The sequence below is a fragment of the Medicago sativa genome, chromosome 4 (assembly GCF_051527215.1).
Source record: "Medicago sativa cultivar Bolivia chromosome 4, Bolivia_mono, whole genome shotgun sequence".
Classification (NCBI taxonomy): domain Eukaryota; kingdom Viridiplantae; phylum Streptophyta; class Magnoliopsida; order Fabales; family Fabaceae; genus Medicago; species Medicago sativa.
Genome location: NC_140752.1, coordinates 76,447,105 through 76,474,273, shown reverse-complemented (window position 1 = coordinate 76,474,273; position 27,169 = coordinate 76,447,105). Strand labels below are relative to the sequence as shown.

The following is a 27,169-nucleotide window of genomic DNA, read 5'->3' as shown; positions in this document are numbered from 1 at the left end:
CAATACACTAATTTCGACGAAGAATTGCTCATACTAAAAATCGAACTCAATTTCTCTAAATTTATTATTTGGGTTCATTAACGAGTTGAATTCAATGGTTGCACGACAATACGACAAAAAAATTAGTTTTTCAAAAAAAAAGAAAAAATTAGTTTAAAAAAAATAAAAAAAAGAAAACTTGAATGAGCAAAAGACGTGAAGAAGAAGGTGGGGAAACTGGGTGAGAAAAACAGACACGCATTCTCTTTCAATTGCAACCCAAAATCTGAAATTCCAAATATATATAATTATAATTACTATATATATTCTCTTACCAACCACAAAAAAAGTAAATTGTATTTTCAATTTCCATTTCACATCACACTCCACACAAGATTCCTCTCTCACCATCCCATCACACCACAAAGGAATCAGAAGTGGTAGTGTTGATCGGAGAAAATGGATGATGAAGTTGTTCAGCGTGTTTTCCATGAAGGTGGACGCGATTACTTTCAACAACAACCTTCAACTTCTTCTTCATCGATTCTTCAATCTCTTCCTCTTCATGTGGTACATATATATATATAAAACATGCATCAACTTTTTCTTCCGTTTTCGTATTCGATCATTCTCATTTCTCGATTATGCGATGCATTTTGCTTGCAATTCAGATGAATTTTGAATTTTATGCGTGTTTTTTCCTTCATTTCTTCAATTTTAGGGCTCGAATTTAATTTTTATAGGTTGTGTCGTTAAATGCTTCATAATTTTACTTGTTTATGAGCGCATCTGATAGCTAAGTAGTATGTTTGATTTCATTTTTGTAGTTCAGTTCACAACCTATGAAAAATAAACACACACACCTACACGTGACACCTGTAAAATTTGAAGGAAAAAAATGAAATAATTGAACGATATCACATGTGTCCGTGTCGGAGACTGGACATGCTTTCCATCAGAAACGTCGGTGCTGTAGTGTTCACAGTTAAGTTGTAATTTTGTATTGTTTGCGAGTGTGAATGAGAGAGTGATGTTAATTATTTTGGCGAAATTTATATTTTGTAGATAGAGTGGTATTGATGTTCATGTAAATTGAATTTTGGCGCACTTAAGTGTTACAGTGCTAGGCTCTTACCACTGAGCAAGCACCTCAAGTGTTGCTAATTATAGCTAAAAATATGAATAAAATGGCTATAAAGTAGTATTGCTAATTATTTTGGTGAAATATATATTTTGTAGATAGAGTGGGGATTGCTATTCACGTATATTGAACTTTTGCGTGCTTAATTGGCATGGTCCATGGAATTTGAGATAGTTATAGCTAAATTGTGAATTAAATTGTGCAGTCTTTTGATCATGGATATTATTTATTGGTGAAATCTATCCAAGAACTCCGAGAGAAAAAGGATGGCCTTGTTACAGTTGGCATTGGTGGTCCGAGCGGTTCTGGTAAAACAAGGTAAGGTATTGATATTGGTGTCTATGTATTTATTATTTTGGTTTGGATGTGGTTTGTTGAAGAAAGGTGTGTGTTGTTGCCTTGGTTTTTCTCTTAAATTTTTCTCTGTTTCGTGGCTCTTGAAGCTTAACAGAAAAGGTGGCATCTGTTTTTGGTTGTACTGTTATATCAATGGAGAATTATTGTGATGGAGTTGATGAAGGGAACGTTCTGGATTCTATAGATTTTGGTACCTTGATCAAGAATCTTGAGGTTTGCAATTGCTTATATTTTGTTTTACTATGTCTACAATGCTAGTCAGACCTCTTCTTAATTACCACGGTTTGTGCGTTCATCAGTTTCCAAGGCTGATAATGACTAACCCTTTAAATTTATACCTTTAATTTTTGGCCTTCTCGAGTTTTATAAGTTATATTGGCAAATGTCAATGAAATCGTAGGATTATATGATTTGTCCCAAAAAGCCATGATAATAACTTTTTTATGCGTAACGGGATTGTTAATTACTCGTTGGCCGTCTTCTTGGATCCTGTGATATGATTTTTACAAGCTCTAACAAAATCCCAAGAGAAAATGATATGTAAGATTAGAAGGGATTAGTAGCAGCTGATTTATCATGTAGACTCCTGGTGAATTGATTTTTGGCTGTTTTCTCTTGGACTGAAACTGATTAGATTATGTGTTAACTTATTATGTACTTATAGGCGGACTAGTGTATGGTTTTAGCGAGAAATGCAAACGAGTCTTATGTCTTACTTGCTGAATTGTTTTTCATTTATTTTAACTGTCTTCTATGCTGCGATTAGGATTTGACAAAAGGCGATGATACTTTAATTCCAGAGTTTGATTATCAGCAAAAGAGACGTATTGGATATAAAAAAATTATGAGTGCTTCATCTGGGGTGGTAAGTTGAGCTAATTATACTTTCGAAGGAGTTCTGCGTTTGTTTTTTTAAATTCTTTTAACACCATTTGTTTCAGGTAATAGTTGATGGTACATATGCATTGCATGCAAAACTGCGGTCTTTACTGGATATTCGCGTTGCAGTGGTATTTTTTTGTAGTACTGTATTTTATGGCTTTCGCTAAGCTACTAGTTACTCATATGTTTCAAAGATAATACATAACATATATTTTTTTATAAACCAGGTTGGTGGCGTTCATTTTAGCCTACTTTCTAAAGTTCGCTATGACATCGGAGATTCTTGTTCACTGGATTACCTTATCGATAGCATTTTTCCATTATTTAGGAAGCACATTGAGCCAGATCTTCATCATGCACAGGTTGGTCCCTGTCTTATTCTCATGTCCAAATTTCACAGCTAACATTTTTATTTCCTCTGCCTTCTTTTGGCAGATCAGAATTAACAACAGCTTTGTGTCATCATTTAGAGAGGCAATCTACAAGGTTAAATGCAGAAGCAAGGTGTTTCCATCATCTATAATTTAGTACTGATGTCTGTCTTTTTGTATGTGAATTTATTTTTCTGATTAATTGTTTTTGATTTGTTACGTTTATGCTTGCTAGGTTTTCTCTACAGTGCCCAGTGCCTTTTTTATTTTTTATTTTATCCTTTCCTTGTCTATCGGAAGTCTTTTAGCTTCATGATTTTCGCTTTTGAAGTTAGTCTTCTTCCTTAACTAGGAACCCCATCTGGTATACCAGGTTTCATCCCTAAAGATTCTTCAGGCTTGAAACCTTGGGTTTGATTGCCTTACTTTACAGAACCAAACTACTAATAATAAGAAAACAATTTTCTGACTCAATGCATCACTTCTTTAAACACACCAAAGCAATAAAACCTACCATATATGGATGGCAAAGAGAACAGTGGTAATTATTTATGAACTAATCATATTAATCTGTTCCACGCAAATCATGTGTTTTTTGCCTCTTAACCTTGCATCAAATTTATTTTAGAGTAGTGGGAATGGAGCCTTATGAATTTGCTTGGCATTTTTTTTGCTTTACTTTATCAATATAGCTGGACCAAATTAAGCTAGAGGACATTTGAATATGGATTATTAGAATAAGAGATTGGTGGGGAATATGGATTATTAGAATAAGAGATTGGTGGGGAATGAAGTCCTAACTCAGAGTTCTTTTCTCTGGTAGTGGTTAATATAAAGTGAGCGTGAATTATTTATGTTCTGGATACCCTTTTACTATTTATTCTTTGCCATTACCTTTGTGTTTTGAGAAAAACAGTGTAGAATATTAGTTTTCCTATCAGGTCTTTTCTTCTATTATTCTTCTGACTCAATGTAGTATAGTTTTTTTTAATAACTTTATTGTCTGATCATTTATTTATTTATTTATTTGCTTTTTGGACTTTTGCGGGGGGAAATTCAAGCTTTTTACTATATTTTAAATTGTGACAGTCTTCAGATGGACATCCAGGTTCTTCCTTTCAAGGAAATCAAGCTCAAACAGATAAGTTAGTATTTCATTTTAGGAAGAAAATGAGTTTGGTAAACACTAGAAATTTTCAAATATATTCACTAAAAAACCTGTCTTGCTTTCAGTTTTATCGAAATGTACCTTAGACCACCTTCGGCTAGTGAAGAAGCAGGGGTAAATGATTGGATCAAAGTGCGGCAGTCTGGAATTAGGTATTATTTATCCCTTGGTGACCAAAGAATTGTTGACAAAAATTTCATTATCAGGCCAAAAGCTGAGTTTGAGGTATGAGTATTTTCAATTTATTTTTCATCTTAATCATTTTCTTTTTCTGATAACAGAACTATATTAAACAACATGAGTGGGGTTTACCTCATATGTTCAGCATTTAGTTGAAGGATATATATAACCAAAAGACTGTACCTTTCTTCAAGTTTTAACCTGCTGACTGCAACAAAACTATTTATTAAACAAGAACGTGGCATGTATGTTTTTCCCCCCTCCATGCTTAAATTAATATTGGGGTCTGCGGAAGTTGTAAATGTGCCCCCAATCTTAATACGCCACACAAAAGTTTAGCAGTTGATTGCCAATCATCTTCCCTCTGCTCATGAGCGACATCCAAAACGTAGATGTTATCTGTAGCAATAAGGCTAGGGAGATGGAACATGGAAGTTAACAGAGTAATGGCTAAGTTATTTATTGTTTTCTTTTCTTTATTGAAGAAGCTAAACTAGCCCACCCAAATTGACACCGGGGAGAATCGAACTTGTGACCTTGAGGAGTAGCACACTCCAAGGTCCCAAGCCAACAATCAGGTTAAACCTGAGAATATAGCAAAATATGGACTTGGAATTTCTTTTGACAATGGAAAACCTTATAATAATATTCCTATATTCATTTTTGGGCTTGGAAGAGAGCTGATAGAAACCGGTACCAAACATAGAAATATACTAAAAATAACTTGTATTGATTATAGAATAGAATTACACAATGGGTTTCCCAAGGAATTCGAGAGTCTTGGGTCTCTCCCTCCAAGAATTCGAGAGCTTTGTCTCTCCTAAGTCCCAACTAATATCCTGTCCCAAATGAAATGCCCACTATTTTCTTCCTTCAGTTTCCTATTCATTTAAAATCTGTCTCATAGATTACTGCTGGTCTAATTACATAACTGCTAACTGCTGCATAAAACATAATAACTGACTGTTCTTGCCTAATAACATAATAATTACAGCCTAATATAATAAGGTATTATTACTATTTACTGGTATTACTAAATAGGGAATAGAACTGATCATTGTCGATATAATATTAATTTGTATTATGAAAGCGACCGCAGTTTGTACGATGGGAACAAGAGAAAGATCATTGTATACTATTGAAGTATGCGAGGTTATGTTTTTGTCTGGATGTTATACATGAATTCAGGAGTTGGAAGTTCAGAATTAAATGGTTTTCTGGAGTCTTTATTCAAATGGTGTTTTTTGTTGTTAAGCTTTACTAAAATATGCTGTATTGTCTTAGTTCCTCTGTGTTCAACACTTTGTAGACTTCTAATATTCCTTGGTTAGCCATTTAAAAAATTTCCTACCGTTGAACTTGTCCTGTTGTCCATTGAGAAAAAAATGAGCCCATTCTTCTCTTTACCAAATTTTGTTTGCCATTCATTATTGTAGTGTTGGAACAGGTTGGACGAATGACATTGGGTGGGTTGCTGGCTCTTGGGTACATTGTTGTGGTTAGTTATAAACGTGTGTCCACAACTGTCAATTATGGCAAGGTCTCAATGTCGTTTGAAACCATTGATGTTCTTGGTGAGACATTCATGGTCATGAGAGGAACTGATAGGAAGGTATGGACTTTTTCTTATGACTCTAAATTATGTTCCTTTTCAATAAAGTCTTTCTGACTACACATATTTTTCACTTTTTGGTGCCTCGCCATGTTGATTTTATGTAGATAGTGTTAACAATGATACAATATTTGTTAAAATATTTAAAAAAATATCATAAAATATCTTTCATAGTATCCTAGATTATTTTAGACAACATTAGACAGCCTCGTTGGAGTGGTTTCCATATTTTATCATATTTCCTGTTGTTTCCTTATTTGCTTAAGAGTCTAGTATTAGTATAAATCAGTTTAAATGCTTTGTATTTTGTGTCACATCTTAATACTCCATATCTATTTAATACCTTTTATTTCGAGTCTCTATCACTCCTATTCTCCTTCCTTTATAATTTGGACATATTATTAGAATGGACTCATCCTTTGTAAGCAATCCCTTCACTATTTTGTTATTGAGTTTCCCAAAATTTGGAAATCCTCCATGGATGTGATGAATTCTCCTTGGCTCTATACAACCAACGTTAGTTTCAATTTCAAAGATTTTGGTCTAAAATACTTTTCGGCTATTTGAAGCGTCCAAATATGGTTTTGGAGGTTTCAATGTTGATGTGCCTATTTAATGGCCAAGAAATTTCTGTCAAGTTGATGAACATTCCAACTCCAGAAATATTGATCTCTCCATCATCTCTTACACCCTATCAATTTTTTTACAGTAGTGTGTTAAAATTTGGTTGTAAATAACACTATTTTAGGATAAACTATTTGTTTGTTACCTTCTTTCTTTTTGCACATATCACCGTGATAGTTTTTAATTATTATGACATTTTGCACATATCTCTAAAAGTCAATTCTTAGTTGATTGCATAGATTTATACTTCCTAGTGCATTCATTATCAATGTTCATAGTCCTTGGCTGTTTCAAATTTGTTTAAGTTTCAACTAGCGACTTTCAATTTAATATTAATGTTGCCAGAGTTTGTAACAGCATAAATTACATCTTTAATCTGATAATCATGAGTGAGGACCAACACTATTTTTTTTTCTCATTCGAGTTTTATTTTCTGTTTTCCGGTTTAGTTGTTTATTCCTAGTTTTTGGGAGTTTTTTCCCCTCACTTTTATATCCTCAACAAATTCTTTTATAAAAAGTTTTCCTTGGTCCTTACAGAACATGAATGTAATATTTTCTTTAGTTCTTCGTTGAATAGCATTTTTGACTAGAGGTTTTCCATGTTTTATGCTTGCTGCTAACCCTGGTCACTTATCCAAAAGATTGAAAGAAAATATTTTCTGCAGACTATTCTTTTTCCTTAATAAATTATTTTATGAAAAGCTTCATAAGCGTGAATATTTTATTTTCTTTAATTTTTTTAATAAATAATATTTTTGGCTTGTGGTTTACTTATGTGAGGAACCGTAAAAAAAATCTTCAGACTGTTGGAAAAGAAGCATTGAGGATGGGTATTGATGGACCTTGGATTACTAAATCATATCTTGAAATGATTCTTGAGAGAAAAGGTATGGATTTGGATGCATACTCCTCTCAGTCTTTTCATATTCAGTTATTTTAGTTATATTTCTTGTCGTTTGGTACTCTTTTTTCTTATATGTGGTGATCAGTGATGACTGCTGCAATAGGATAATATTGCTTTGTGGCTAAAGTTTTTTCAATTAGTTTCCCAGTTACTTAAATTGTCTATCCAATGTTTAATTGAATCATGAGTATAATAACAAGAACAATTTCAATTTGTTGCCCTGACTTGTATTTGTCAGTGAACAGTGCAGTTGTTACTTCTACTAACTTTTGTTTGCAGGTGTACCCCGTCTTAGTACACCACCACTTGTGCCTAATAGAGCTGTGGCTGGCAGTCAAGAAACAGCAGTCATTGCACCAAAGCCAATACGTGTCACCTCTAACCTTGTTACTGGGCTTGAGGATTTATCTCAGCCATGGACCCGATCCCCAACAAAATCAAAAATAGAACCTTTTGTGGCTACATGGCATTTCACGTCTCCAGATTCCTCCCATATTGACAACACAGTCTTAGGTATTTTTTCCTTGAATTGGAGGACATATCCTAAACCTTTTCTGATATTTTTGGTAATATTTTCCTGTATGTTTGTATAAAATTTCCTCTGTATCGAGACTTCTCTCATGAAGCAACCACAGATCCCTCATCTTTCAGGGACACTATTAGGCTTGCTCCAATGCCTGATTCATATGACCTGGACAGGGGATTGCTTTTGGCAGTTCAAGCAATACAAGTAAGAAGGAGAAGCTTGGAAATTTCTTTTCGACCTCATTTTTTGAAGATTGCAATTCCATAAGTAATTCATATTTATTTGTTTGATTGAAACCTATCTGCTTATTTATCTTTGTTCCAGGCTTTGTTGGAGAATAAAGGTGTTCCAGTCATTGTTGGAATTGGTAATAATATGAATCTTTCCTCATACCTGCTCTTCCTTTTTGTGTGCTTCTCCATTTTTACCATGCAGACTGCCTGCACATTGCTGTCTTGCTCTACCACATGGAACCATGTGTACAAAAGTAGCTAAATGTGTACAAGAAGACAAATCTAACAACAACAACAACCAAGCCTTATCCCACTAAGAAGGGTTGGCTAAGAAGATAAATCTAACAACAAATGAAATAATATATCTATACGAATGAAAGGAGGTATTTCAGAAAGAGTGGAATGTCATTTAAGGTAGAAGCCTTATAAATAGGTCATAACATGAGTTATAAAAATTGATAAGTAATTAAAGAACAACAGGCAGTATATTTTATTAAAGATACCAAGTCAGTTCTTCCGATGTTTGCTGATAGGACTGGATGTGAGTTTAGTTGAGCTCAGGCTTGGTTCACCGGGCGTAATGTAATATTTTATGCAGAATGTGTCAAGCTTACATTTGTAATTTAGTAATATTTTTTCTTTGATTTATTCAATTAAAAAGTAATCAAGTATGCAAATGCTAATATATATTATATGAAACTATGAAAGTATTTTTCTTATTGTTATTTAACAATGTGTATATATTTTCTTTAAAAAAACAACAGTGTATATATTTATATGTTATGCCTGCTCACAAGCTAACAAGTGGAACATGTCAAAGCTCACCCTCAGCTAATTTATAAACGAGCAATTATATATTTGTTTGCTCATTTAGCTGTTAACGAGCCCAGTTGCAAGATGCTCATGAGCTGGCTTTACTCACTTCTTGCCTTTCTGCTAACATAATTGTTGTTCAGAACATTATAGCTTGAGATGTTTTTTGTTTGATTTTGGTGCTCATACATGCTTGTGTAAGTTCAATCTTTAAAAAAGTTTGAAATACAATCAAGGAGATGCTCATTTTATCATTCATGGCATGGATTTGATTGAAATAAAAACTTCTTTGATTGAACAAGTAATTAAAGAGGAGAAAATATGAATTTACTTTGACATGGTAGACCAGAATACATGTGTTACTAAACGAGAATGAGCATGATTATTAGAAGGAAAATACATATTGAGGTTATCCTACACTAAAGAATAATGAATCAAATTCATTGTATAAGAGTGGGTTGAATTTTTTTAACCAATTTTTTCCATTGAAAGCATGCATATAATAGCTTTAGTTATGAGAAATGACTGATCCTTGGAAAGTTATGCATTTCAGGTGGTCCAAGTGGGTGTGGGAAGACAAGTTTGGCTCATAAAATGGCAAATATCATTGGTTGTGAAATAATTTCCCTAGAAAGTTATTACAAACAAATAAAGGATTTTAAATATGATGATTTCAACTCACTTGATTTATCTTTGCTATCAAAGGTACGGTAATTGAATAGTTATAATGCAATTTTTTGGGTTACTCAACTTATTTTTTATAATAAATTGATGTCACTTGCACTTCCCTTGATAGCAACCTAACTTCACGAGTACTTGAAATTTCTGTGTATAAATGGATTTATTTTGCTTAGAATTTGGGTATTAGGCTTAACTTAACCCCAAAAAACTGGCTTATAGCGTGAGGACTAGTCTTACAAGCACTACATATGCCATATCTCTGGTTGATACTAGGATCTCAACACCCGATCACACTCAGGATTGGAATCTGAAGGGTGGATCTATGGGGTGGAATATCAAGGATCTCAACACCCCCTTGCGTCTAGGATTGAACATCTGAAGTGTTGATAAATGTGGGTGAAATAAAAAATATCTTGGCCCAATAAGCGATGGTACCATTGTATAATTTGGGATTCAATTCAGGTTCAACTCAATCCCATAGAATCTAGCCTGAACCTTTCACAATTATTTCTTGTTGTAAAACTTTTCTAGTGCAGGTTTTTTAATAATGATCATGCTGATTTAGTGCCGTTAACCCATCTATTATTGGACCCTTTAATTAGTTTTGGCTGTAGAGTTTATCGGTAACGACATGGTTCCCAATTGTATCTTCAACACAGTTTAAATAGCAATTGTTTTGCGTTGCAAACTTCTTTAATTATTTGTTTTCACCATTTTTGTCTCAATTAAGATGATGGTAATAACTCTATTCACCTGAAAACACAATGTTAAATTTCATTGACTTAAATGCTTGGTTAGTCAATGTTTCTGGGAACTTTTTGGCCATTGTACTTGTGGATTATTCGACATTCTTATTCTTGAATCCCTTGCAGAATATTGATGACATAAGAAATGGCAGAAGAACAAAAGTACCTATATTTGACTTGGAAAGTGGTGCTCGGAGTGGCTTCAAGGAACTTGAAGTTTCTGAAGATTGTGGAGTGGTGAGTCATTAAATTTGTTCCCCTGAAACTTGAAAGCTGTAGACCATGTTTGACCTGTGCATTTCTTTAAAATTACCATGGCAATAGCTGCACAAAAGTTGACAAGTGGTGTTAGAGCTTAACCCTTCCTACTTCCTTAGGATTCAGGCTATGCCATTTTGCTAAAACGGTGCCTTAGAATCATAATCACTATTGGTCTGCTGTTGGGATTCAGTGACACTGAAGATATTAACTGCAGTATAGTGTAATTGTTGAAATCCCAGATCACACGGCAGAAGGGTATAAACGATCAGTTTAGGAACGGAATTAACTGATCAATTTGTTCCACAAATGAACGCTACACCATTTACACTTCATATCCAAAAGTTGTCCATAGTCCTGACCCACGTTTTACCCGTTTCCTGTTTTGTCACACTCAAGGGCATCAGAAAATGAAGTACAGATGTGCATAATAACAAAATTTTGTATCTGATGCATCTTAGTTTGTCTGTATGTATACTTCCTGATGTAGTTGCTAGTCATGTTATGCTAGTTAGTTCTTTTTCCTATTTGTTCATTCTAGTTCTTGAGTGTTCATTCCTAATTTTGACCAGATTATATTTGAAGGCGTCTATGCTTTGCATCCTGATATCCGAATGTCCCTTGACTTGTGGATTGCTGTTGTAAGAATGAGTTTACATCCATCTTTGAAGCCTTATTCTATTCCATTTATTTATTTTTATCTGTAGCAAAGAAAGCCTATGTAATAACTTGTTTTCTTATTTGAAACAGGTAGGAGGTGTTCACTCGCATTTGATTTCACGAGTTCAAAGGGATAAGAGTAGAGTGGGATGTTTTATTTCCCAAAATGAGATCATGATGACAGTGTTTCCTATGTTCCAGCAGCTTATTGAACCGCATCTTGTTCATGCACATGTTAGTGGATATTGTGCTTTTCTTAACCTCCATATTATAAAGCTGCTCAGGAAGTTACAGTTTCAATAGTTTTGATTATTTCAGATTTTAGTTTGAACCATTTAATGACTTCCATATGTAAACAAGAAGCACTGCACATTTGTTTCAGTTTATAATGCTCTCTAACTATTACTCATTACAATAATGTGAAAAATATTTTGACGGCAAAAGTTTTCATGCATGATTACCGACACAGGAACAATAATTCAGAACTTGGTGATTTTAGTTAATTTTGATAGTCCTTTCTTTTTCTCTCCGCTCCCACATAGATCTTTAATAGAAGTTCTGCCCCTACCGTCTTTCAATATTTTTTTATTTTTAGATAGTAGATAGTTGCTTTCAGAAAATTGGTTGGTATATATAACCATTTAATATTGAATTGCAGCTTAAAATTCGAAATGACTTTGACCCTGTGCTTTCTCCTGAGAGTTCATTGTTTGTGTTGAAGAGTAACAAAAAAGTAAGTGGTTTGTCTCTATCAGTAAATCATAATATGTCACCAGGTTTTATTCAACATTTTTACTGAAGATAGCAATAAATAACAGGTAGCTTATCAAGATATTCTAGCAATTCTTGATCCAGCAAAATTTTGCAGTTCAGTGCAGAAATTTATAGACATTTACATGAGGCTTCCTGGGATCCCTTCTAATGGTCAATTAACAGATAGTGATTGTATTCGGGTCAGAATATGTGAAGGCAGATTTGCATTACTGATCCGTGAGGTTGGAAAAAAAATTCTCTTCTCCCCATCATTTATTTGCTTATATCTTCGCACATGTATATCTTCTGTATCAGTTTTAATTTTATTTTCATTAAATATCATGTTATCTTGTACTATCCAGCCTATCAGAGAAGGAAACTTCATCATTCAGCCTAAAGTGGATTTTGATATTAGCATTACTACGGTTGCTGGTCTTCTGAACCTTGGGTAAGCCACATTTCCATACAAAAAGATAATCATCCCCATTTGTAGATCATCATTATCATAAATGTTTTATGGATTAAGTTGTGGAGTTTGAGCTGCAAATTCTTCAAGAACAATGGTAGTAGAGTAACATCATGGTTCCTGTTGATGTTGTCCAGAGTTAGATTAAAGGAAAAATTAGGTAATAATATATTTAAAACATTTGGAAGGGTAAAATCTGTGTACCAGAGTCCAATGCTCTAGTTTGCATTTCACATACCCTACATTTCTATTGAACTTAAGTAGGTGGGAGTAAAATATTCAACAAAACAGTAAGGGCTCGGCGATAGCTCTTAATCCAATATATTGTTCTTGTCCTGCCATGTGGGATGGTGTTTGTTTTTTTCCCACCATGCTTTGGTACTGTTGTCTTGCAGGAAATCAAAATCCATTAACTTTGGGTGAAAAATGAAGATAAAACTTAGAAGCATCGGTAACTATTAGGGCTATGAATGGTGTAATATGATTGTTAATTTGTTAATTGCTAGATACAAAAGATTAAGCAGTAATCCTCACTTGTACTAACACAAGACTCCCAAACCTAAGGATGTTTTATATCTGACAAAAGAATAGACACATGTTGCACATTTCTTTCTTTATGTATCTTTTCCAATTTTTCCAACAGTTGTATTTACATATTATTGATTGGTAGCACTTTTCTATCAGGTATCAAGCAGTTGCTTACATTGAAGCGTCTGCATTCATCTATCAGGATGGAAAGGTCACATGATTCTTATGATTTACATTTAACGGAAAATACATGTTTCCGGTTATTAGCAGATATAAGTTACAGTCTGAAATGAATTTGTTCCTGTTTCACCTAGTTACCCCCTTTTCTAAACTGGCTGATCCTAGTATCACAATTTATTCACAATGATTAAATTCGATTTAACAACTAAATTTAATCATGGGTTATGTTCACTAGAACTCTAGTTCAGATTTATGATGATGGATTCTTGAACTGTTAACCACATTGATATTCCTTCTAACCATGTTAGATTCGGTTTTAGCAACTCAGTTTTACAATGGGTTATGTTCACTAGAATAGTTCAGATTTATGATGATGAACTCTTGTACTGTTAACCACATTGATATTCCTTCTAATGTGACTCAGAAAGCTAGAGCTTGGTGCAACTATAATGTCAATTAGGCAGCAGAAGATTTCACGATAATCATTTCAAGTCCTTTTGAACATCATTCTTTTATAATAGAACTGGTGTTTGATGTAAAGCTATGCTATATAATTGAAAAACGAGAGTTTTAGGGAGTGAGAAGAAAAATTGGAAAACAATCAAGAGATTCAAGATACAGTGGATATTCTTCCACTAATTACTCAGAATGGCAGAATGTTTATTACCATTTAGACATGTGTTTTCACTAAAGCTTACACTGAACAATGACCCTCGTTCCCTTCTTTTTTGGTGCATGAGAAATACTGATTACTTTAGACTTTCACGAGTTCATAGAAATGAGAATGTATGGAATTTTATGTAAAATTTTGCACGAGTTCTTAGATTTCCAAGAAGCATTCCGATTGTATCTGGCTGATAGTAGCTCATTAGCAAGTACAAGAATCACTATCTGGCTAGTTATGTAGTTGTACCACCTTAGTCTGTTTTTATTATTATACTACTACAATTTTTTGCATATGCATATTGAAATAATTAAACCATGTTATTATTCTGCTGGAAGAGGATTATTTGACATGATCACCTCTGGGCTTATTTATGGTTAATCAGCTTCTGACTTGCCACTGAAGTTTTCTTCGTTTTCCCCTGATTTTGCTTGTGTAGATTCTAATTGAGGTTGATCATCTACAAGATGTCCCTGGTCCATACATTCAGATAAAGGGTGTTTCTAAAGATGCTGTGGCAGCAGCAGGTTCAATGCTTAAATTGGATGGTTCATATACTACTAAGGTATTGGCATTTTTGCTTTATTTTAGTCCCTTTCTTTTCTCTGGTGCTGAATCAATCATGTCTGTTGTGATGTCCGGGTGGCGATTAACTTATTAGTATTCCTGTCTGTTTTTGGTAGAGTTACCTTGAAATAGTTTTGGAAAGACTACCAACAATAGAGAGAAGTTCTGGTGGGATTAATTTTCAGCAATCAACAAGGCTGCTAGAGATTGTGGATTTTATTCAATCTCAGGTACCCCATTACTCGTTGGAAAAAATTTAGTCTATTTATGTAGGCCTTCATCAAATATTATCCATTTATATAAGTACTTAACTGTGTTTACAAAAGGAGGCAAAGAGATAATCACCAAAAAAAAGGAGGCAACAAGATCTTGAATAATATTCTCTCTCTCTTTTTTTGTTTGTTGATGTAGTACAATGTGACACAACAGACAAAATACTAACCCTTATTTATACTAATACTAGACTCGGTAATTATAATTAAATTAGAAATCAAATAATGAAATATAAACAAATATGAAAAGTATTCCTAAACTATTGGAAGATCTAATCATGATATCATGAGATATCTACACGCTTTTTTCACCCTCAGAACATGGAATTTATAGGTTCATCCCTGTGTAGAATAGTGATGGGAAGGAACAGTAATGGAGGATGGTATCACTCATCACTATACCCTGTGAAAGTATAGATTTAGATAAGGGAGGAGAGTAAAGATAAAAGAGACTGAATGATGTTTTAGTACTAAAGAAAGTACTCTTTGGAAAACAACACATGTTGAACCTCCATTAACTCTGTTAAAAAAACTGTTAGATGCTGACATGGCAAGCCAAAAAGTTGCTGAGCGGGTGCTTCATATTTTGCTGTAACATATCATATCCTTAAATATAATAATGAAGCCAAGATAATTCAACATCATAAGGGCTGTTACAGCTACAGCCTCTTAATAATATGACCCGATTGATCCTAAACTTCACTCGCTAATGCCTGATCATGTGCACAACTACAATACACACTGCAAAGGACTCCTACATTGGTTCAAAGCAACTGCATTCCTGAATGTACCATTTGTTTTCCTTGCATTTGTGAAGCATTCACTATCATTCTTTAGGCATTATCATTTGGCAGAAATAACTTGTTGGAACAGGGATGTAGCTCTTCTTCAGAATCCTCATCAAGTAGGGTAGTCTCTCCGATTGAAGGCATTATTGAGGAGATGCAATCAAAGATTAGAAGGCTTGAAAGGTGGCTTGCTATAAATACGGTACTTGCAAAACCCTATTCCCTCAAGTAATTGCTGACTTTGAATTCACTGCTTCTCTCGTTTTTATTACGATTTTTATGTTTATTTTGTTTATTTGATATTTTGGCCAGGTTCTGTGGACATTTCTAATGTCAGCTATTGTTGGTTATTCACTTTATCAAAGGAGGCGTCAATGATGGTCGTCATAGTTTTTCAGGATTATGCATTGGCATTCTTCGTGAAATACCTTCGTATACAGGGCTCGAGTTTTCAAGTGGCGAGTCCATACAAGCTAACGAAAGTCACTAATTTATTGAGTCTAGGTTCAACCGGTTCGTCGATTTCAAAGATAAACTGAAGGTGACCAAGCCATGTGTAAATAATTTGATGACAAAAATGTGGTTTGATGGGGCCAATGGCCATGGCCCACTTTACGCAATACAAATTTTCAAATAATGAAAGATGAATTATTGATGAACATCTAAAGACAGAGAAATGTTACTTTGACATTAATATTTTGATGTCAAATACGGCGTTATTTGATATTTATGAGTATTTTTTTATATTCGTACAAGTTGTGCAAAATACGAAATAAGAGATAAAGATACACATGATGTCGCATAAGGTGTCTATATTTTGATATTCAAATAACACAAAAGACATGACCAAGCAAGAAAGTTTGCAATATTCGTCCAACTGCTTCATTGCAGTATCATAAGTTCCAAGTTGCTTGAAGTTTTTAAGGTTGAATAATATCTGTTTAAGAAATAGAGATAAACGTAATTTAGAAAGATTTTTTTTTTGTTTTTTTTACAAATTCTAGCTATACCAGTTAAATTTTTTATGAATTCAGTTTCGCAATATACCAACTATTCGAATTTATCAAAAAAAAAAAAAAAAACTATTCATAAATCTTGGGTCAGATGATAGTCACAGTAGCAGCTTTAAACTGCTAACAATTTTAGTAAACTTTCGACAGACAATCTGAATAAAGGTAAAATTGAAAAATCAGAGGCTTGGAGAGTAGGAAAAGAATTTTTTTTTTTTTTTTATGTCCGGGATTCAACCTCAGTCTTACATATATTATGCATTACCCCTATCAATTGAGCTTAGCTTACGGGGAAAATAAGTTATCTAATAATATAGCAAACTTAATGGATTTTCATTTTGATTGAACAAGAAAATTGTTTGGTTTCACTTTGACGTGATACTACTACTACCGAGTCCTAATAACTTTTCATTCATCTTAGATATAAAATCTTATAATCAAATAATTAGACTCGAGGGGTTAATGAACTCCACCAAAGGACAAATTGTTCAAAAGAACTTAAGTTCAATTCCTGGATGAAACAATTCTTGACAAGACTCTACTTACTTTATGATCGAACTTCGGATTAATAAGATCCATTTTCCCTATGAACTGGATGGTTAACACAAAAAAAGTCTTATTGGCTAAATTATGAAAATTAAGAAAATTGACAAAAAAAAAATGTTTACCCCATAAGAAAAATAATTAGTTTATATTTTTATCATGTGTATTATAGGTTGTAGAAAGCGATGTACAACGACTAACAATATGTTATAAAATAGACCCATTTGGGTTGGTCTGATGGTATTGGCTTGGAATCTGGGAGTGTGCTCCTCCTTGAAGTCTCAGGTTCGATTCTCTCCGATGTCAATTTGAGTGGGCTGATTTAGCTTCTTCAAAAAAAAAACAATGTTATAAAATAAATAATTCTATAAAAAGGATAAAGAAAAATCTCAAGAGAACCTTATAATTTTAAGGGTTGTGATAACTAATACCCTAAGAGCACTAGTTAATGAAGCAATAAAAAGTAAATTTTGCATAACTGGTGCTCCGAGAACACTTGTCAGTGCTTTCTTACTTTTAAATATGGAAGTAGTAATATCGATTTTTTTTGTGAATGTAGTAAAAACTAATATTACCTTATAATTGGAGAACGAATGAGATGCTACGTTAAAAGAGAAAAATGGAAGTAAATAAATAATGGACGAGAGTGCTTTTTTTTTTTTTTTTGAAAGAGAAGAGAGTGAGAAATGTAATCCATGTTACGTTATAAGTCGGAAAGAGACAGACAAGATATGTAAAAGAGAGAGAGAAAAGGAAAGCGAGATTATGAATGCCATAAAATCATTACACCAAATTCCATAAAAAATATATAAATAAATCATTACACCAAATTGATATCCCAAACAATTTTACTCATGATTGAACAAGCACGTATAAATATGTAGCTATCCATAACAATTTAACACCATAATTATACAATCTACAGAGCATTGGAGAGACATTATCATATCCCAATGGTACAACCACTCAGAATGATGAAAATACAAAAAAATTATCACTAAACTTCCCCCAAAAATGGAAATGCTTCAAAGGTAAGCAGTAATATTGATAAAGATGTTTAACCAGCAGTAAATATTTCTACAATTGATTGTAATATTGAAGCTTTAACTTTTCAATTCCTTCAACCTTCAGGAAGTAAGCAGCTATTGCAAGTAGGATGATAAATATTGCAATCCACCAGCTCAGTCCTCCTCCTTAAAACAAGAAAAAACATATCAGAAACAATGGGGTCATGTGCTATAGGCCACGCCACTTGATACACAATCGATGAAACATCCAAATGTGGAAATATATATATCTTGAACTATGCATCCTATATTTCATTGATAATTTTATATTTTATTTATTTAATATCATGTTGGTAACAAATTTTCACAGATGTTTAAGCCAACAGAAAAAGTTGACTCATTTCATATACAGCAGAATTTTTTTAGGTTGACCATCTATAAAGACAGACATGCTTTGAAATAAGTAACAACAGTCTAATACTAACATCAGGCAATTATATAAATCGCACATATTATATAAATCATCACCACGTTCAGGAGTTTCATACACTACTACCAAATGGTCTCTACAATGCACTGTAAACCACACTTTCATAATTTTTTATTTGCATAAAACAATTTTTTATTCCAATGCTACCGTATTTTACTTAAGCTACTTCAACAAAATCTATGCAATTAACTTTGCCACTTCAGGTTCCTCCAATGGATAGAAAAATAAGGAACATGTTCATTCTCCCTATGGAATCCTTTTAAATACCCCCATCCGAGATGCTCTAACAATCAAGGTTTATTAAATCACCAGACTGATAGGAAAAAAGGATTACATGGATTATTATGAGCAGTGCAAACCATTTATAAATCTGTAAATCAAGAACATGTGTTGGAGCATTAACAACTCAACAATTCATGAAATATGCACATACCATTTTTCTTCTCTTCAATTATTGTTACCCTCGCACTTGAATCCATGGATACAGAAGCCAATGCCCTGAATATAGAAGCCAAAACTATGACTAAAATACCTTCAAACAGAGCATAAACAGTAAATTTCTAGCAAAACAATTCATTACAAACCTTGAATCAGGGGAAAATGCTAAAGCAGTTACTACGCCAAGGTGAGCCTTTTTTATCATTGTCTGAATCTGCATATTTGTTGAATTTACAATTACAATATCTCCTTCAGGTGTTCCGCTGCATATCAAGCCACCAAAACAAAAGATGTAAGTTTCTGTGAAAATGCACTCTTGAGGTCTGAAGGTAAACCACAAAAGTTAAGTCATCACTTTTTTTTTTTCTTTGAAAAAGTATTACATTGCCACTTGCTTTCAGGTAGCTTAAAAAAAAGACAATGGTACCACTGCAAGTACCAGAAGAATAAAGAATAAACATGTAGCTGTTTCTATGGAGGACAAGTCAAACATGTGGTTCACTGTGGACAATTATTATTCACTATTGGATTAATCTAATCTTCAAGATGATATCATACACCGCACACGTTATTCCTCCCAAAATCTCTAAACAACTCTCTTTCCACTCACTGTCCACCATAACACCACCTTCAAAATCCCTCTCGTTCATCCACAAGCACACTGTTGCTTAACGATGCAATATTTAGATCTATAGGTTTGAAAATGTAAACAGAAAAACTGTCGGTCAAGAAAGCACAATTTTTCTGTAATGAGAAAAAAAAAATCTTGCAATGTGTAGGGTACATAATATCATTGTAAGGATTAAATCAATCTAAGGGTCAATAATTAGGGTTCATCATTAACTACATGTCTCACTTCCTCAACCTAGCCAAAGTCCCTCTCGTTCATCCACAAGCACACTGTTGCTTAACGATGCAATATTTAGATCTATAGGTTTGAAAATGTAAACAGAAAAACTGTCTGTCAAGAAAGCACAATTTTTCTGTAATGAGAAAAAAAAATCTAGCAATGTGTAGGGTACATAATATCATTGTAAGGATTAAATCAATCTAAGGGTCAATAATTAGGGTTCATCATTAACTACATGTCTCACTTCCTCAACCGAGCCAAAGTCTAAATATGTACCATGCCAGAAACTTTCCATCAGCTGAGACATTGAATGCACATATTGGATCGCGCAAAATATGCTTTGAACTAATCCTTTCCCATGTTTGTGTATTCCAGGTCACAATGCTTCCAAAACCTTTATCTATACAAAACAATAAAATAACGTCAGTTAAATGAAGATACAAAAAGTAGATGATTTTTTCTGCAAAATATATACCTGTTCTGGCAGCAATATATAGGACCTGAGTCCCATCATTTGTTTGAGAAAATCTGCAAGAGCTAAAATTTTCACGCTGTATGAAATTCAATAAAATATGATTAGTACATACAATATAGAATTAATGACAACACAATCAACAGCACTGAAAACATGGAAATCATATTGAGGCACCATATTCCCATGTTCGCCCAAGGCAGTAAGAATTTTTTCCAACTAGATGTTAAAAGAAAGATTTTACTTTATTATAAATGTTGGGTGCATCTTCATGATTAGAATTAATGCATATAAGATACTTCCCAATACTTCAACGTGAATGTTTAGGAACGTAATCCAAATATAAAGAATTCATGAACATGTTGGTTAAAAATGCTTCCAAACATAATTCTAATTAATACTACTAATTTGCTTTGGAATATGAAAACTCCATATTGAATACTTCTAAACATAAAGGGTAATTTAGTAAAATATGCGAAATATGCAGTCAGGGCTTGTAACAAGGGAAGGAGGGAGTATGTTGTTGGCTCTAAAATATTTGGTCCTAACCTCCTTATCCCCTTTATTTCACCCATCAACTCCAGGAAAACCAATTCACCTTCTATACCTTTTTAGGTTACTTTAGGATAGGGTTAAATATGTTTTTGGTCCCTATAAAATTGCGACCTTCTAAGTTTAGTCCTTACTTAATTTTAATAGCTTTTTTCATCCCTACAAAAAAAAATTTACTTATAATTTTAGTCCCTGCTAAAATAAATTTTGTTTAATTATCCTTAAACTCTTAAATTTTTTAACGATTCTTTTTATACAAGTTTAGAACACTATGAAAGGTTCATTTACTAAAATCTATAATTTTTTAACATGAAATAAATTAAATATGAATTTTTTAAAACGACAAAAGTTTAAGATATAAGTAACAAAAATATGGACGTAGAAATCAAATTTTTGCGATATTTTTTTCGCAGGACCTTTTAATAACGTTCTTAATATGCCTGTAAAAAAATTGTTGAAAAACTTAAGAGTTTAAGCATAAATTAAACAAATTTGGATTGAGTAAGGACTAATATTGAGTGCAGAAATTTTTTGTAGGGACTAAAAATGCTATTAAAATTAAGTAAGGACTAAACTTACAAGGTTGCAATTTTGTAGGGACCAAAAACATAATTAACCCCTTTAGGATATCATAAAAAAACTATCAAATTTTCAGAACCAGAGTAGACCAGCAAATTTAATCAGTTGAACTGGGAATCTGCCCGCATGCTGGTCTGACCAATTAGTAACAATCATCATTAATGACAATCATGCAAAATGAGTCAAGTTTAGGGAAAACAAGCTGGTTGCCAGTGCTGGTCTGACGGTTCAAGTGTGTAGACCACCAAGTCAACATGTCATCTACTATAAACAACTGTTTTGTAGACTTTTTACCATAACATTAAGTCATCTATCTATGAAAGAACATGTAGGTACTAGCTAATAATTTCTACCAGAAAATATAAAGCAAATGAACATTATCCAATAAAAGTATGTTTTGAAACAAATGTATTAAAAACAACATATATCATCTAAAAGTCTATACTAAATAAGTCTATATACAACAACAACAACAACAACAACAACAACAACAACAACCAAGCCTTATCCCACTAAGTGGGGTCGGCTACATGGATCAAATGACGCCATAGTGTTCTATCAAAAACCATATTTGGATCCAACTCATTGACCTCTAAATCTTTTCTAATGGTTTCTCTAATGGTTTTCTTAGGTCTTCCTCTACCTCTTTTAACCTGACTCTCCTCCATTTGATCTACTCTTCTTACAACGGCATCTACGGGTCTTCTCTCTACATGTCCAAACCATCTAAGCCTATTTTCTACCAACTTTTCTACTATAGGTGCTACCCCCACTCTCTCTCTAATGGTGTCATTCCTAATCCTATCCTGTTTATATATAGACTAAATAAGTCTATATATAAACTATATTAGTTAATTAATATATACATATATTCCAAATTTCAAGCCAAATTAATCTTCAAGGAAAAGACATTTTCAAGAAATGCATACAAAACCATCAAATCAAAAATAACTTCTTACACTAGTGAGGTTTTAATCAACTGCTCACATTTTCATTTGCTAGAGTAGCTAAGACGATTGCTGAAGAAACATCCCAAACCCTGCAGGGGCCGCCACCTCCCAAAGAGACAATCAACTTGCCATCAGAACTGCAAGACAGACAAAACCAGACTAAGCCACAATCCATCAGAAATAACAAGATTTATAGAGCCTCTATCTATTATCCTTTCTCAACTTTTTCTTTTCCTTGGGAATTATTAAGTCCAATAGTATCAATTAAGTGAAATGATTATACTGCTATGTGCATCAAACCTAAAATGCAAGTCCTTCACAGTAGAATGAGCATTGGACTCGTTGAGAATATTTTCCATGCTAGGCCACTTGAAAACCCTTAGACTGCCATCCTGTACTGCACAAAAATACAAATATCATATGGCATGTCAATTCTTCAAAAATGAAATTATCTACAATTTTATGTTTGTTAGTAAAAAAAAAAACTGTAATTTTGAAACGCCATGGTGCAATTACTATCCTATAGAGAGAAAAAAAATCCTCAAGCAAGAAAAACAAAAGGTTAGACAATATATCACCACACAATTAAAGTTGAAGCAAAATGGAACAGCAACATAAAAGGTTACATATTGAGTTTTTGACACCTTTTGAAGCTACAAGTTACAATTTAATTTGTCGGTTGCCACCCATTTAGGCTGAATCTTCAGAAAACACAAATCAATCATATATCGACGGCAATGTTTTCAGGTTCGTGTTAACAGATACAAGGAAATCATATTTGTACTATGGACAAACAAATGATTATTACAACAGCAACCAAAGTATATTCCCACTAGGTCAGGGGACAAACAAATGGTTACACGGTTATGTCTATTACAAATGAATTGGGCTTACCATTATAACCTGGATTAACTTTTCATATACTAAAGTAATACTCAATTACTTTTCCTATTAAGTGCATGTGTTAAATTAACCTTGTGATACTACTACCTACTTACATCAGAATCTTCTTACTGAAGATTCCACATTCGTAACGGTTTGACTGAAGGACGAAAAAAATAGCTTGGTTTTTAATCTATACAAAAAATATTCCTTAGTTGAACAAAGAATAAAATAATAAATTAATGAATGGAGATAATTTCCATAAATTATCTTTTTACTTCAGTAACTAAAAACTGCAATCAGTGCTAGCAAACAGTTTCTCTTCATTTATATGAATTTAAAGGAAGCCAATACCTCTCCACCAGCAGCTAGTGTAGTACCATCATTGTTGAATGCCAATGCTAATTGTTGTCCAACATTATCCAACTGGGTGAGAAGCTTCTCTGAAACCTTCAGACCCAACTTGTGAATTTCAGCATTCTCGTTTTGATCCCAGTCAAACCATCTGCATGTGCAAGGCATAGTATTGATCATGATGTTCTATAGTTAGTTGTAAATATTAGGTTGGGCCCAACTCATCCTTACAAAAATGGCTTGTAAGGTGAGGGGTGCCACTCTTTATAAACTCTACTCAGACGTTATCTTTAATCACCCCCTCACCCCCAGCACTATTGGGCTTCATGCGTGTATATAAATGGTGGGTGGCCAAATCGATAGACTATGATACCATATTAGGTCTTTATATTTGGTCTAACTCATCCTTACAAAATTGGCTTGTAAGGTGAGGGGTGCCGCTCTTTCTAAACTCTAGTCAGGTCTTATATTTAATCGATGTGGGAGTTGGTTTTTCCAATAGTAACATTGCAAAAGAATATAAAAGCCATTTGTTAGTATAAACTATCAATACAATATTATGGACCAACGCAACACATGACCTTAACTGCCTTCTAACTCATTGTATTTCCTCCTGCAATGCAGTAAACCCGTACTTTCATTTAGCTAGTGGCAGCACTAGGACATGTTCTGGGAATTTACAGTGGCATACACCAATCATCCAGTTGCCAACCCTCTAAAAGTAGTTCATAAGAAGGAAAAGAAAAGTAGAAGGAACTGTTTTTTCAGATAATTTTTCCACATTGAAGAACATTGCTTGCATTGCTCTAAATTAAACAAAATCCGTCAACAATAAAACTGCCTTTGATAAATAAACACAGCGAATTCTTTAAACTATTTATATCTTATAGTTAGGATTTATTTCAAATTAATTAGATTAGATCGCTGATAACTGGTGTACAGAAAATTATGTGCATGCCGATTTGTCAATCCAACTTTTTCCAATGCTGGCTAGATCAAAATCTAGTTATCAAACATCTTACAATACACACTACGGTTGGAATTACTAAATACCAGGCAGTCTATTTGGTTTATCATTTTCCAATTCAATCTTATATCCTAAAGTACAGGGTAGAAGATAATATTTTTGAGTAAAAATTCCTAGTGATAGTGTTATAGAACTAAGTGACTGGATTACTTCAATCCACGTGCAGCTAATAAAGTATAAATAGCTATTGAAAGATATCTCATAATTGAAGTGCATCCCATCCTAGAAGATCAACATAAAAAAGGCTATATTTTGGATATATAATCAAACTATATAGACCTCATGAAGTTCTTCAACATACATGAAGTTCCTCAACATACTAGACAGCTACTCATACTTCATGGATTTTATTTCTCTGTTGGATCATAAATAATACAAATCTGAAACCATTGAATTCGTGATCCAACTTTTCTTTCTTTATCTGTGTTTCTGATAACTTGGTCAGCCCAAGCACGGCTTACAATTCTGTTCAAACTAGTCTGGCTTCAATGTCCTCGTGGTTACATCCTAATGGTTTGGCTGTGAGGATACTTCCCCCCTCCTGTGTGTGTGTGTTTATTCGAGTATGGGTAGGCCACTAGGCCAATAGCGAAAAAAATGCCTGGCTTCACTCATTCAAAATATGCAACATTAACTATCTGGATTTATTTCTAGTTAATAAAAATGACAATTGTATGAAGCAAAAAGAAGACCTGCAACACTTTGGCTTTTCCATTGCACAAATAATGCCTTCTCCGTTGGGGTGAAGTGCCATTCTATAAGGCAACTCGGAATTAGTTCCTAGCTTAAACACCTGAAATATTGATAAAGTTACTCAGACAAGAGACTAAAAATAGTAAACACGCGAAACCTTATGCAATACAAAATATTGTAAAATGAACCACTAACATTGAGTTTACACAATTCAAACAAAACAAAACAAAACATCAAATTCACCGCATTTGACGAAATGGCATATAATTGAGGGCAATCACAAGTGTCGGTATGGAACACTCACACATATCGGACATCGGACACGCTAGAAGGTTACTGAGCCGTAGCTAGAACAGATTCCACACATTGTAACAATTAATTCAATCGCATCACAACTCAAACAACAAAAATCCTAATCAAGCTCAGATCCAATTCATCTAACCTCACAGATTATTCATTTTTCACTACAAAATCAAATCAATCGAAATTTCAGAACCTAACAAGAATCGTAAGAAATATATAAAATGTACCGGTGGATCAGAGAGAGAATCCGATGCAACATCGAAATGCCCGAGCAACACAGAATTAGGAATACCACTGCGGCTATCTCCACCGCCACCGGCAAACACGACGTACTTTCCGGCGTCAATTGCTTCCGTCTCCGGCGAAGATTTATGATCGGCAGCATCGTCGGAGGAATGATCATCATCGGCGGTTACGTTTTGAAGCGATTTGAGAATGGATTGTGGGACCCAAGCAACGGAGTATAAAGGAACGCCGTATTTCTTCAGGTTCGAAGGGTCTGGGACGTGCTTTTTCCCCATTCTCGCGTTTGAAAAGTTTTTCTGTTTGAAAGTGAATGGAATTCAGCTGCGTGCGTGCTTTCTATGCTGACGACTTCTTATACTGTCAAAAAAGTATTTTACTCCCTCCGTCTCTAAATTACAGTCGAGTAAGGTTTGGACACGGTTACTAAGGAAATGATTAGTTGGGTTGATTTTGATAGTAAAATTAGTGTCATTTACTAAAACACTCTTACTAATTGTAGTTAGTGGGGTAGTTAAGTTGGATGAAATTCAATAAATAAGGGTATATTAATGGAAAAAAATAATAAATGTTGCATTGGTATTCTAAAGTGATAATTATTTTGAGAAAAAGGAAAAATGGTAAAGTGACAATTATTGTGAGACGGAGGGAGTATTTCTTAACGCGATTTTGCCTTGTGTTTGGTTCAACATGGAAAATTAATTTCCGTTGAATTGACTTTGTATGTTAAAAGTGTGTTAGATTAAAATGATTTATATTTTGATATTTTTTTTAAGAACCCAAAATAAAATACTCCCTCCGTTTCAAAATGAGTGTCGCTTTCAGTTTCCAATGCAATAATAACTTTTTCTTTTTAATTGTATCCTCCAATTAATACTCTGCACACTACTTTCAAAGTATTACTTTTAAAACTAACCAATAGTTAATAAGGATAATTTGATAAAATAGTCATTCTCTTTCTCTTAATCATTGTATTTCTTAATATGTGTGTAAACACCTAAAACGACACTCATTTTGAAATGGAGGGAGTAAGATCATGTTAACCGGTATGCTCGGTTAAGAAGTCAAAAGAGGAAATTTTAAGTTAAAAATAGAACTTTTTAAGCTTTTAATGCATTGAATTCACAACTTTCAATACAAAATATTCCAATATTTGGTTCCTTAACCAGTGTCCCCTCGTTAGCATTTCCCAATAAAATATAATAGAAATCAAAAGGAGTTAAATACTCGCACAACCGCATAAGGAGTGTTAGACGGCTATGACTCAAAGTATGACACTACAAAAGATTACATAAAATGAACCAAACTCGCACTACCATAATCGTTGAAACTTGGTCAAACCATGTCAAACTTAGCCCTCCTTGCTACGAGAATCCTCCTGATGTATTCAGTCCTCGATCACGTGGTCGAATCGTTTTCTG

General features: G+C 33.7%; 2 protein-coding genes across 6 annotated transcripts; one reads left to right on the top strand and one right to left on the bottom strand.

Moving 5' to 3' along the window:
• The first annotated feature begins 312 nt into the window (after nt 1–312).
• Nucleotides 313–16,081, top strand: LOC146932026 (P-loop containing nucleoside triphosphate hydrolases superfamily protein). Of its 5 annotated transcripts, none has more exons than XR_015006901.1 (26): nt 313–549; nt 1,326–1,438; nt 1,564–1,690; nt 2,244–2,342; nt 2,419–2,487; nt 2,587–2,721; nt 2,795–2,863; nt 3,820–3,875; nt 3,964–4,123; nt 5,526–5,690; nt 7,119–7,203; nt 7,500–7,733; nt 7,856–7,950; nt 8,071–8,113; nt 9,346–9,497; nt 10,346–10,456; nt 11,050–11,118; nt 11,228–11,371; nt 11,796–11,870; nt 11,956–12,132; nt 12,253–12,338; nt 13,041–13,095; nt 14,168–14,293; nt 14,412–14,525; nt 15,422–15,557; nt 15,668–16,081. XR_015006901.1 is itself a non-coding variant. In XM_085703618.1 (26 exons), the coding sequence occupies exons 2-26, from the start codon at nt 1,387–1,389 to the stop codon at nt 15,731–15,733; spliced, it is 2,673 nt and encodes an 890-aa protein (XP_085559744.1). In that variant the 5' UTR covers nt 313–549; nt 1,326–1,386; the 3' UTR covers nt 15,734–16,081. The 5 variants fall into 5 exon arrangements, 2 of the variants coding, with proteins under 2 accessions (XP_085559744.1, XP_085559743.1); XM_085703618.1 differs by having other exon boundaries at nt 1,572–1,690; nt 15,441–15,557; XM_085703617.1 differs by having other exon boundaries at nt 15,441–15,557.
• Nucleotides 16,082–17,738: 1,657 nt separating this feature from the next.
• Nucleotides 17,739–26,078, bottom strand: LOC146932025 (SEC12-like protein 2). The gene is made up of 10 exons (XM_085703616.1): nt 25,733–26,078; nt 25,202–25,302; nt 23,483–23,633; nt 22,547–22,638; nt 22,284–22,383; nt 20,169–20,244; nt 19,970–20,093; nt 18,990–19,106; nt 18,839–18,903; nt 17,739–18,101 (listed from the first exon to the last, which is right to left on the bottom strand). The coding sequence occupies exons 1-10, from the start codon at nt 26,024–26,026 to the stop codon at nt 17,986–17,988; spliced, it is 1,236 nt and encodes a 411-aa protein (XP_085559742.1). The 5' UTR covers nt 26,027–26,078; the 3' UTR covers nt 17,739–17,985.
• Between the last annotated feature and the right edge of the window lie 1,091 nt (nt 26,079–27,169).